This window comes from Boleophthalmus pectinirostris, unplaced genomic scaffold, assembly GCF_026225935.1.
Source record: "Boleophthalmus pectinirostris isolate CB_2022bp ecotype Guang Dong unplaced genomic scaffold, ASM2622593v1 HiC_scaffold_17, whole genome shotgun sequence".
NCBI classification, from domain to species: domain Eukaryota; kingdom Metazoa; phylum Chordata; class Actinopteri; order Gobiiformes; family Gobiidae; genus Boleophthalmus; species Boleophthalmus pectinirostris.
In genome coordinates, this window is record NW_026571115.1 from 28,848,211 (window position 1) to 28,861,707 (window position 13,497).

The 13,497-nt window shown below is 39.7% G+C and overlaps 1 protein-coding gene across 1 annotated transcript in view; it reads right to left on the bottom strand.

Annotated features, from left to right (window-relative positions):
• The window catches only part of cacna1aa (calcium channel, voltage-dependent, P/Q type, alpha 1A subunit, a), a 149,318-nt gene that overhangs the window by 83,495 nt on the left and 52,326 nt on the right, over positions 1 to 13,497 (bottom strand). The window contains exons 4-6 of the mRNA XM_055152342.1: positions 5,849 to 5,940; positions 2,208 to 2,360; positions 493 to 680 (exon numbers count right to left, since the gene is read on the bottom strand). Of these exons, the coding sequence (XP_055008317.1) occupies positions 493 to 680; positions 2,208 to 2,360; positions 5,849 to 5,940 (433 nt within the window). The remainder of the gene's footprint in view (positions 1 to 492; positions 681 to 2,207; positions 2,361 to 5,848; positions 5,941 to 13,497) is intronic.

Genomic DNA, 13,497 nt, shown 5'->3' on the forward strand with positions numbered 1-13,497 from the left:
TTTTCTATATTTTACCAAAACAAATTACAATTTATGTCCCTCTTTATTGTTGGCAGGTATAATTGGTCAAAAATAGGCACACATTTCTTGTATAAAACTGGGACAAATCAATGGTTTTGGATAAATCTGCTGTGACAGGGGACACAGGGCTCAAAAGTGGGACTGTCCCGGGTAAATAAGAACGTCTAGTCAACTTAGGTATAGCAGTTTACCGTCACTACTCCTACTAAAAGCAAAAGGACAAGTTTTTAATGGACAAAAGTTTTAGAATGAATATATTTTGCCACTCATGCCGCTTCTTCAGTATAAAGACCTTGTCCTGGTGACAGAATTCAACTTTCTTTTGATATGAACCTTACCTGAACAAATGAAGAATTATTACAAACTACTGCGAAGCTACTAATAATAATACATGACAACTTCTAGCCTCCTACTACCGAAACTACAGCCACTACTCATGAACAGAAGTATTAATAGTAGTTTTGTGCGTACATAGTAGAGCAGGTCGGTCCAGCCCTCCATGGTGATGCACTGGAAGACGGTGAGGATGGCGAACAGGATGTTGTCGAACTGCGTGATGCCGTAGTTTGGTCCCAGCCAGTACTTCCTGCATGTGGTGCCCTCCGGACAGAGGCGCGACGGAGGCTCAGTGCCACACGGGAACTCCTCTCGGATCTCAGCTGGAGACAAGACCAGGAAACTTTTATATTATATACTGTACATGAGAGCAGAAACTAGGATGCATTTATTTTACAATTTCGCTGAATTGTGTTGAGATGATTAGAGTTTGCTATTTATTAAAAGTTTTGTGAAACACTAGCTTTGGTATTCATGATTTTAACCTCAAACTATGTCTATATATGGAAGATAAGTAAAAGTAATATAGTCCTGATTTGTGTAGACAAAAACATAATTATAAAAGCTGTTTAAACAGGCTAAAAACAATACCAGCAAGCTAATAGCAATACAAGTTGTACAGTGATGTGATGTAACCAAAATAAGGTAGTGAAGGTGTATATGTGGACTCTGAAAACATGGAGGAGCAATCCTTAGAGAAGAGGGTACCAACTCATGACATCAGCAGGTGTAGGAGAGTGTTATGAGCTCTGGAGAAGAAGCTGGACTAAGGCTATGTTTATATGATGACGGTCTGAGCAGAAAACGCAAAAGTAGTGTTGCGTCTTCACTTTTTATTCCGTGTTTAGATGAGTGTTTTCAGGAGGAAATCTGCGTGCATACGGTGATGCAGAAGTGTGTGGAATTCGATTGGGTATGCATGCTATACGACATGTTTGTTTCTGTTTACTGTATGTATGTGATATAAACGCGTGTGACCTGAGCAAATCTGACCAGAGTTTTGCGTCTTGGGCAGTGTAGATGGAAACGCTACGGCGGAGCGTGTTCAACTTTTCCACTCTGGACGGTGGTTTCAGATTTTTGCGTTTTTAAGCCCCAAAAATGCTGTCAACATCTAAACGAAAGGCATTTCTGATCAAATATTTAGTTTTTTGTTTGTTTTACCTGCAAGCGTTATCGTGTAAACAGGCTCTAAATATGTAGGATTACTCAAACATACACCTGAAGATGTGTTTTAAAACCTCTTTAGAAAAATATACAACCTTTAAAGGATACATATGAGTTTCATTTAAAGCCACACGACAAAACTTTGTGGAGTTGGCACATCACTTGTATGATTCCACAATTAAAACTATACATTTTCTTGGAGATGGTTTAATGTAGCGGAGGGTCCAGGCTGAACTGACGGTGCATCTGAGTTCCAACAGAGTCCAAAGACAATACTCTTCCTTTAAGTGTCATTATTTTACCTAGGAAATATTTTAAAATTAGGTTACAATGCACCCATTTAAGAATAAGGTTTGTAGACGCATGTTTTATTTTCTTTCTTTCATCTAATCAAATTCTTTGTCTAAAAAGTAATGCGTCGGGGGTTTGTATTTTTCTTTAAGACACAAAATGTTAAATATTAATCTACATATGTGATTTATTACTTAACATCCAAACGAAAGCATAATATGTCTTCTTTAACAAGTCGACATTGCTGTATTCTCCACACACTGGGGAGCCAAGCGTTTCTGTCCGAATGATGAAGAGCTCCACTGTGTAAAATGATGATCTGTTACATGATTTTGCACGTGTGGAGAAAGAGAAAGAGATAGAAAAAGACGCAGAGGGAGGCGTGTGCGTACCTGTTTGATTGTCGAAGCAGGTGGTGTGGAACTTGCCCATGTAGAACTCCAGGCCGATGATGGCGAACATGAGGATGGCGAAGAAGAGCAGGAGGCCGATCTGCAGCAGGGGGATCATGGCCTTCATGATGGATTTGAGCACCACCTGTAAGCCTGCACCACACAACAGATATAGCTCAGTCCATGCAAATCTTTTTATTTTACTTTTTTATTTATTTGTATGTTTTTTTATTCACTTTTAAAATTTTTACAACAAAACACATTTCAAAAACGGCCCTGTACCTGATTTTTCCCACGTATTTAACCAAAATGTGTCTTTCCAGTACAGATATATAGTTCAAGCAGCTCTTGAGGTCAAAATAAGTCCACTTATAAAGCGTTTTGTTGTCCGATAATGAGGAAGTGCACATTGTTAGCATGCTAGTTGTTGTTACAATCATGGCAACACTTATTTCTGTTAAGAAAAAAGAAACAAAAACTCTATAAAATGGATCAAGTGTACAGAAGCCAGGTTAGTAAAAAGATTGTATGATCAAGTGACAACAAAGCTACCTGTTTGTTTGAATAATTAGTTAAAAAAAAAAAAATAGGCTCGCCAAATTCATTTTGACATTGCATTTTCTGCCATTTTTTGTTTCATGTGGATAGGCCCAGTAATTAAAAATATATTGTATAAACCAGCTCTTCACAATCGTCACAACTAAAACTCAAATTTTTACCATAGAATTGTAACCTGCCCACCAGCTCAATATTAGGACTGTCATTAGAACACCATCTGCTGGGGGTGTTCTGAATGTATGTGTATGGCAGAATGTTCAGAAGTTACCATGGTGACCAACACATGAGCAAACACTGCCAAAAAGTTGTAAGTAAAAATACAAGAATGGATGTAAACTGCACATTTTCAGGAGCTCAGTTGGTGGTTCTCAGATTCTCGAATGTGATGATGATTACTGTCAAAAGAAAAGATTTCCCTATTGACCTATTTTCTACTTTTTATTTATCTCTAATATTTGAAAGGTAAATTTAAAAAATGAACTTAATCATTTCTTATATAGATTAGCTTCTAGAACTCACTGTAGAAGAGATAATGTCCCACCCATCTGTATTAATTAGTATCGGCCTGTTGAGACTTTGCAGGTCAAGGTCAGGAGTGAGACCTTGCCTGTTGTGTTCACATGGCGCCCCCTGGAGGCTGCTGTGATGCCCTAGAGTTGTGTTTTGTTTCATTCACTCTGTTCCAAGTTGTGATATCATGTGGTAATACAAGAAGTACAGGAAGTGCTCCAGGAAGTGTTTTTAGACTCCATACACCTTCCCTGGAATCATTTGGATGATTTCAGTCCTGGAATTGCCCATCTCTACTGAACTGAAGGTAAAAGGAGCTGTTAACATGAAAACTACTGCTTCATCACATCACAAGGTACAGAGCGTTTTGAGTGTTGTAGATGTAGACAGACTAATAATGAATTAGAATTGGATTGAAGTGCCTGCTCATATACAAGAGCTTTCAACATTGGCAGCATTTTCTAAAACTTTAAAACAGTGGTTATTCAATGGTCAAATATGTCACCATGTTTAACCAATTTACATTTTCTTTTATTTTGAAAGGTTGTTGGTTTAACTCTTAAACTTTTGACTTTGAACTTCAAATGAACAGTTTGAAACTAATTGTATGTATAGTGAGTGTGCTGGTGTTTTGTGTGATTGTTGCTGTACTTTCCTTTGTCCTGTAGATGATTTTACATCAACCTGCCGAGGGACTGAAGATGGAAATTTGCCACGTTGGCTATAATCTTTACATATTTACATTTTTAATCTTCATTAATATGTACTGTTCCTTTACAAATAAATAAAATAAGAAATAAGAAAAAATAAGAATTGTTACTTAAACATGTGTGAATGAAACAAAACCAGGCAAGTTTTTTGACCAGGTAATAGTCTAATATGGCTTAAATCAGCTCACCTGTTGTGGTTCTTTACGGTCAGATCGTGTTAAATAAAACTCAGATCAAAGTCTAACAAAGCTTCAGACAGAGCGTACCTACAGTTAGCGTCACGCCCCCACATCAGCTGCGACGTTGCGACATGTGTCTTTGTGTTATTATCAGACTGTTACTGAAAAGCTTGAACATAGGTTATTTGCAGATTTCCATGATTGCTGTGATGAGTAAGCCTCTTGAGCTGCTGTAGTGGAGAGCAGCCTATTAATATCACTGCAGTGGTGCTGGAGCGCTCCTGCCACTGTAACCAAGTGTTCACACCAACCTGTTTCTGTGGCTGATTACGCAAACAGTGCTAATAGAAAACGAGCTCGCACAAGTCCTATTTCTGACATGCTTTTGTGTGAAACGCGTTAATTTTGTATCTAATTCATGCGTGGTAAAGTCTAAATATTGCAACTTTTTTTCATAACATTTTATTTTTTGCTATGATTAATTGGGTCACAAGAATCATCATCATCATATTTGGAAATCAAATCTGAATTGGTTAATAAATATGGCACTTTCTGGGCAAATGGACAACGTGAAGTTATATTTTAAAATACTCAGTATTCATTCTGCATCTTGCTCTTTCAATATGGGGCATAGGCCTAATAGCTACACATTTTCTTTCTTTCTTCTTTCTTTCTTTCTACATTAATTCGCTTGGATTGTTGTATGTGGATCTCCAGTTTATTTCTTTTAAAATATTGTCTCAGGCCCCATCCACACTAGTACGTATTTGAGTCGTTTTTGTTGTGGATGCAGTGTTCGTTCACACTAATCCAATGGAAAACGAATCCAGAGACAGACGCCAGCTCCCACGAATTCATCTGAGTACAGATCTGATCCAGCTCTGCGTGGACGCCTGAAAACGCTGATACTCTGATGTAGGAGCTCTAGTTGCAGTCCTTATTGGACCACGTCACTATGACTTGCGCCTTACTGATTGGCTGGGTTCGGTCATGTGATGCTATTGTGGAAAATAAACTATAGACAAACCGTGTTAGAACTACTATGCTCGTCTTAAAATCCAGTGTTACCTTCAGTAACAACTGAACCTCGTCGACTGTTTTCACGCCTGCCATCTTCCTCGGCGCAAAATCAGCTGCTGCAACTTCATACAAGTTATTTTTGTTGTTGTTTTTACTGCCCACGTGACGTCGTGACGTCAACCTAGTCATGTGACTAACGTTTCGGGCAGTTTTGCATTACTGTGTGTATAGGGAAGACTTTGATTGCAGACACAGAAACAACGTGTCTGGACGCAAATACAGTGACAGAAACAGAATTAGTTCATTTTAAACTATTGCAATTGTCCAAAGTTGTCCTTTACTTTATGTTCACAGCTATTTTCTTTTTGAATCTATAAGCATGAGGCCAGAGCAATAATGCTAACAACATTACTTACTGGCTTGTGGAGGGTAAAAACCCTTTATAAAAAGATGCAGACAGCACATACTGGTCTCATCTGGACCCTAAGACCTGCTTTTAGAATATATCTGTATTGGGCGAAGACACATTTTACTTTATTACATGAAAAAAAAAGTGTACTGCCCCATTAGCCTGTACACAACATGTTTACATCTCAAATAAATCCATTGTAATTATGTGTGAAAATTCTGGAATTCTGGAACTTACAATAAAATGTTTACTTACTAGGAATACCAGAGACGAGTTTGAGCGGCCTCAGCACACGCACCGCCCTCAGAGTCCTCAAGTCAAACTCTGAGCCCACTGTCGACAGAATCCTGGGAACAAAATTAAGAAAGTCTTTAAGAATACAGAATAAAGGGTTAATAGCAGAGGAAACTCCATAGATCATGATCCTTTGTTGAATCAAAATGTAATACAGTTTTGAATTTTTACATATTTTCTTATATTGTGACTGACTGAGACTGGGACCAGACCAGGACAGAGACCAGGACCAAACCGGGACCAAACTGGGACCAGACCAGGACTGAGACCAAGACTGAGACAGGGACAGGGACTGACACCAGGACTGAGACCAAGACTGAGACTGGGACCAGACCAAGTCTTAGACCAGTTTAGTCCTGCTTTAAACCTGGTTCAGACCTTGTTCAGTCCTGGTTTAGTTTTGGTTTAGTCCTGGTTTATACCTGCTTTAGACCTGCTTTAGTGCTGTTTTAGTCCTGGTTCAGTCCTGGTTCAGTTCAGCATCGAAGTTTAAGTCATGGAAACAGGAAATCCGTTTTTTCCATTATTCATTTAAACACAAAATCGAAAACTGAAAAAACAGAATCGTTAAGTTTTTTTTTTTTTTTTTCATTTTGGTTTTGGAGACAAATAATGAAGAAAATATATATTTTTTCGTTTACTTAGTTTTGGTTTTAATTTGAAAAACAAATGAACGAATGATACACAGATTTAGTAACACCTGCTGCTGTCACCTACTTGTCCCTGTGGAGATAGATTAATGTAATGCCAAACTATGGAACATTCTACCCATAACAAGCATCTCCATGGATACAAGGATGTGGCGGACACTCTATCAAAAAAAAAAAAAAAAAAACAAACAAACAAAAAAAAAAACCTAAAGCTTCTTTCCATTTTGACCTGCTGCTGTCACCTGCTTGGAGATAGTTGAGTGTAATGCCAAACTATGGAACATTCTAGCCAAAGCAAGAACGTCTCCATGGATACAAGGATGTGGTGGATCCTCGATGAAAAAAGTTACCTAGAGCTTCTTTCCGTTTTGATGTAATTTCACAGGTAAGGAAAAAAAATCCATGGAGAAAATTCATTAACATCTGCTGCTGTCACCTGCTTGGTGATAGAGAAGTATAATGCCAAACTATGGAACATTCTAGGCCACGCAAGAGCATCTCCATGGATACAAGTATGTGGTGAACCCTCTATCAAAATAAAATTTAAAAAAATTACCTAGAGCTTCTTTCAGTTTCACGGGTAAGAGAAAACTGCTGCTGTCACCTGCTTGTCACTGTGGAGATAGATTAACGTAATGCCAAACTATGGAACATTCTAGCCAAAGCAAGAACGTCTCCATGGATACAAGAATGTGGCGAACCCTCGATCAAAAAAAAATTCCTAGAGCTTCTTTCAGTTTCACAGATAAGAAAAAAATCCACATCTGCTGCTGTCACCTGCTTGGAGATAGATGAGTGTAATGCCAAACTATGGAACATTCTAGGCCAAGCAAGAACGTCTCCATGGATACAAGGATGTGGCGAACCCTCTATCAAAATAAAATAAAATAAAAATTACCTAGAGCTTCTTTGCCTAGTATGAAAGTGGTGTGAGCATGAGTGATGGTGGTGGTCGGAGGGGCCGATGGCGCAGATTGGCAGCCTCGCTTCCGTCAGTCTGCCCCAGGGCAGCTGTGGCTACAGTAGTAGCTTACCACCACTGAGTGTGGAGTGACTGAATAATGAACTGTAAAGTGCTTTGGGTATCTTGAAAGGCGCTATATAAATGCTATCAATCAATCAATCAATCAATCTTTCAGTTTCACGGGTAAGAGAAAACTGCTGCTGTCACCTGCTTGTCCCTATGGAGATAGATTAACGTAATGCCAAACTATGGAACATTCTAGCCAAAGCAAGAACGTCTCCATGGATACAAGAATGTGGCGAACCCTCAATCAAAAAAAAAAAAATACCTAGAGCTTCTTGCAGTTTCACGGGTAAGAAAAAAAATCCATGGAGAAAATCCAGTCACACCTGCTGCTGTCACCTGCTTGTCCCTATGGAGATAGATTAACGTAATGCCAAACTACAGAACATTCTAGCCAAAGCAAGAAGGATGTGGCGAACCCTCGATAAAAAAAAAAAAAAAAAAAAAAAAAAACTGCTAAGAGCTTCTTTCAGATTCTTTCAGTGCATTAAGATCTTGCATATTCATTACCGCAACATTGAAAACAGTGATCCTGCCGAGCTTGCATAACGCCCGAGCAGTGAGATTTCGACATATTCACACCTCCGTAGTAAACAGTGCCAGTCTCTTTGGCTTTCACTGCTCTGTCTGTCACACGTATAGTTAACACAAAACCACTAATTACAAGTGTGTGAGCGCTTTATGTAAATCCTCTAAGAGCCCGGCGATCGATACAGCTGACAAGTGAACCAGAGGAGCAGTGTTTCAGGGGAACGGAGCTGGAAATAGTACATGTAAACGAAGCATGGCGTTTTTTTACACACTAATGAGTTCATAATGGCAGCGCAAGGCCCGTCCGTCGCCTCGCAGCAAGATGGTCCTGGGTTCGGTTCTCAGATCAGGCGGGGATTTTGGGTGTGGAGTTGGTTCTCAAGTGTCTGAGTAGGCTCCTTCTGTTCACATAATAATGCTTTTCTAATTAATGGTAGCATGGTGTTTGAGTGGTAAGACACCTCCCAGCAAGATGGTCCTGGGTTCAATTCCCAGATAAGACAGGGATTTTCTGTGTGGACCTTGCATGTTCTGCCTGTGTCTGTGTATTGTAGGTTTCTTCTGGTCACACAATAATGCCTTTCTAATTAGTAGTAGTGATGTGTTTGAGTGGTAAGCCCCGTCACCTCACAGCAAGATGGTCCTAGGTTCGATTCCTGGACAGTACAGTGATTTTGAGTCTGGAGTTTGCATATTTTTCAAGTAGGTTTCCTCTGGTCACACAATAATGCGTTTCTAATTAATAGCAGTGACGTGTTTGAGTGGTAAGCTCTGTCACCTCACAGCAAGATGTTCCTGGGTTCGAATCCCAGAAAGTACAGGGATTTTGTGTGTGGAGTTTGCATGTTTTTTAAGTAGGTTTCCTCTGGTCACACAAAAATGGGTTTCTAATTAATGGCAGCATTGTGTTTGAGTGGTAAGCCTTGGTACCTCACAACAAGATGGTCCTGGGTTCGATTCCCAGATAACCCAGGGATTTTCTGTGTGGACCTTGCATGTTCTGCCTGTGTCTGTGTATTGTAGGTTTCTTCTGGTCACACAATAATGTGTTTGTAATTAATAGCAGTAAGGTGTTTGAGTGGTAAGCCCCGTTGCCTTACATCAAGATGGTCCTAGGTTTGATTCCCGACAGTACTGAGATTTTCTGTGTGGAGTTTTCAAGTTTTCCAAGTGTCAGTGTAGGTTTCTTCTGGTCACACAATAATGCGTTTCTAATTAATAGTAGTGAGGTGTTTGAGAAGTAAGCCTTGGCCCCTCACAGCTAGATGGTCCTGGGTTCGATTCCCAGATAATACAGGGATTTTCTGTGTGGACCTTGCATGTTCTGCCTGTCTCTGTGTATTGTAGATTTCCTCTGGACACACAATAATGTGTTTCTAATTAATAGCAGTGAGGTGTTTGAGTGGTAAGCTCTGTCACCTCACAGCAAGATGGTCCTGGGTTCGATTCCAGGACAGAACATGGACTTCATGTGTGGAGTTTGTATGTTTTCCAAGAGTCTGCATAGGCGTCTGCTTTCTGGTTTGTGGTCACACAATAATGCATTTCTAATTAATAGCAGTGAGGTGTTTGAGTGGTAAGCCTTGTCACCTCACAGCAAGATGGTCCTGGGTTTTATTCCCAGTCTGGGTTTGTGGGTAAAGAAATCTAACAGACTCTTACAGCTAACTCTAAGAAGGGTTTGAATACAGCCCAGGAGAGATCACTAAATTACATGCATGGATGACATCTAAAACCTCTAAGGCCCAACATTATAACATGGTAGAAAGCTTTTTGTGCACATAATATAAGACACACTTATCAAAAAACACATGAGCCAAAAAAAAAAAAAAAAAATTACAATTTCAATGTTCTGGAAAGAATAGGGATGGGTAATTTGACAAAAATAGAATTTCGTATCAAGATTTTTATATAGACTAAAAACTAAATTTAAATGAATTATTTGATTATCTAAACAAAGACATCTACCTTGAAAATCACCAAACTGATCATTGATGATTTGAAAAAACAATCTTCACAGTAGGACTGTCAAAACTATCAAAAATCAGATACTAATTGATACAAAAACTAGTATCAATAGTGGAAAAAAATTGCATAACTGAATAACATTCGACCTTTCCTAATCAGTTTCATCTTGAGATTTTTCAGAAGTAGTGTAAGACCATTTGGCAGAGGTTGTTGTTTTGCCAGTCTCAAGTAAGTCTCAAGTCTTTGCCCTCAAGTCCAAGTCAAGTCCCAAATCAAAGACAGTCAAGTCCAAGTCGAGTCTCAAGTCACTGGCCCGTAAGTCCAAGTCAAGTCCAAGTCATCTGCTTTGAGCTTCAAGTCATTTCAAGTCTTTAAACCAAAGTATCTTAGATTTTTGCAATTTATATGACTTAAGCTAAATTGTACTTCAAATATCTGACAAGGTCTTAGTGGGAATTGTTACAGTCAGAATAGAAAGAACTAAGATTTTAAAATGCAGTTATTTTGTCATGTTGTCTGCACTGAAATGGAACGATGATGTACTTTGTAGATCCCCTTGTTTTACTTAGTTTTACTGTGTATTACTGTAGTACATTTGAGGATACCATCTCACAGTACTGCAGTTTCACCCAAAGTAGCAAACAGAGGAATGGAAGGGGCATGTTCCAGTTTGTTCTTGTAAAATTCAGCATCACATTTATCAACTGTAAAGAGAAAAGTATTTTGTAAAACCATATTTTTTTTAGGAGAAGCATCAAGTCTTCTCAAGTCACAGGCCTAAAGTCCGAGTCAAGTCCCAAGTCATTGAGCTTCAAGTCCAAATCGAGCCCCAAGTCTTAGTCCATTTTATCAAGTCAAGTCTCAAGCCCTAAAAATAGTGACTCAAGTCTCACTCAAGTCCAAGTCCCGACCTCTGCCATATGGTATCACAAACAAATACTATTACTATAAAATCTGTATCGAGTATCAAGTATCCGGTCTATTCTTTAGTCTCGAAATCAAGTTTGAAACACTTCACATCCCCTCGTTAAAAGTAATTCACAAAGCTGCTACTATAGAATCCATTCTTGTATTCTTGTGACACCTACAATTTGCACACAATAGCATTTCGTCACCAAACTTTTTTTCTTTTCTTTTGTTTTTTTTAAGAATTGCATCCGTAGCACAAAACACTAAACCGCACTCAAAATAGGAAGCTAAAATAAACCCTGATAGTAGCGAGCACAGGGCCGCGCAGTCGGAGTACTCCTCACACGTGCCCGGAGTGTGAACAGTGACAGATGGTGCTCGCAAACATGCTGCTGACTTAGCACGTTTTTATCTTTGTAACATTGTATTCCCGGACGCCACCTGTACGCGGACGACCGGGGCCTTTGCTTCCGAATAGTGCCCCAGCGTGAGAGCGTGCTCGGGGGGGTTGAGATGTCGCCTCGCCCCTGCCAGACTTCCAGTAAGTGCAATCGTCTGACGCACACACGGTGAATCATCTTTTCTCCTCCTTATGCTCTCCGGATCGTTCGCTCGCTCGCTCGCTCTTCGGCTGGCTCTGACACGTCTCCCTTCTCTGTGTGGCGCTGAAAAGGCACGTGATTTGACACAGGCTTAATCACGGCTATGAATGGAACGTGAGTCGGGAAGCTGAAGGTTGAGTTAGATGTGGTTAGGGGTTATGATCAGGTGAGGCCTACAGTGCATGAGCAGCCTTGATAAATATGAGAAAAAAACTAGTATAGGTACAAATAGTTGGATCTTTTGTTCAGATTAGCAAAAAAAATTGGTAAAAAACACTTAAAACCTAGAAATACGGCCACATCTTTTGCTGGTCACCATAGAGATGTTCCACAGTATGATACTAACGACTAAAATAGAAGCATGTTCGTGTGTGTTAAATTTTGTTGTGTTTATAGCACTGAAAAACCTGCGTCCTTACTCCAAGTGAGCCCGCATCTCCACAAACCTGACTCTTATTTGGCCTGGAGGAGGGCCTACTCCTGCTTGTTTATATATAATAATATAAATTGTGTTCTTTTGGCTATAATTTTTAAAGAAAGGCTGCTGCCACCTAGTGCTTCTGCTCAATTTCATTTCTCTCCAGCGACTAGGTCAGGAATCAGAATACACTAGACGGTTTGCAAGAACCCCGGAAGTTGCAGAACGCGCACCGGCCAATCAGCGAAGAGCTGTGAAGCCATGATGTCAAACTCAAGCATCTGTCTGGGTTCCTTTTGTGGTACAGCACAACAGTAAACAAAGCGGTCGAGATGGACGTAGACGAAGACAGACATTCTGTGTTGGCAACAATTCCCGAGATCGAGGATTTAAAGCTGGAAGAATGCTTGGTGAATTTTATCAAGGGGATAGACGTTATTGCCCTTCTTCCTACGGGATTTGGCACATTACATACGTCACGACCAAACAGCAGCAATTGGTTAAATTAAAAAAAGTACCTGCCTACCGTCGAGTGAACGAATCCTAATGCTGTGAGGTCAGATGGTTTCCACAAAGTGAAACCAGGTGATGAATCAGACTAACAATCTTTGACAGTATGACATAAACCTGTGTATTTGCATGGAGAATGTTCCTAAGTATGAAGTCTTGTTTATAAAATGTGCAATACAAATAAAGTTGGATTGAATTGGATTGGAATTATGGTTTTGATTCTCTATTCCAGTGGAATCAGGCGGAACATTACATACTGTAACGATATTACAGATATATCTACATTACATTTATTTCATTACATGCTCAGAATTACTTTAAAAATTTAGCATTTTACTGAGGGTGACTGCCTCTCCACAGATCTGACCTGATGTGTCACCTGCTTGTGGAATAAGAACACAATTTAGGTGAGCTGGAAAACGATATAAATAAACAGTAAAACATTGTATCTGGAGTTGTATTTTGTTGTTTTGTGCTTTAACTTTGCCTTCACGCGTGGCTAATCTGTATTTTTGCACTAGCAATTATAGCATTGTTATTTTTTTTATCCCTTATTCCTTCACTCCACGATGTGACCGCAAACGACGTTCTTGCTCCCCCTAGTGGTGTTTGGGATACAGCTCTTTCAATAAGTGAGCTGATTCGACTCACACACCACACAGTATAAAGCTCCTCTAAACATAATACAACATTAACACGCCCTTTTCAAACCGATTCCAAAAATATTCCAGATTATCGCGGGCCAGAAATACATAGAGATGTTCATTTGAGTCGATACGGCCCTCCCCCAGTTCTAGTGTTACCTCCGAGCTAGCTCCCTGTGGTATCCATCACTAGCGTACCGGCTCTGGCTCCTTCTAATGACATTGTGTGACATTCAATAGCTCAACAGAGACTAGCTGGTTATGGAGAGGGCCGCTATGCTACCAAGGATACCGCAGTGATAAAACATACAATGAAACGACGTACATTTCAAATTATTTACACGAAAAGAG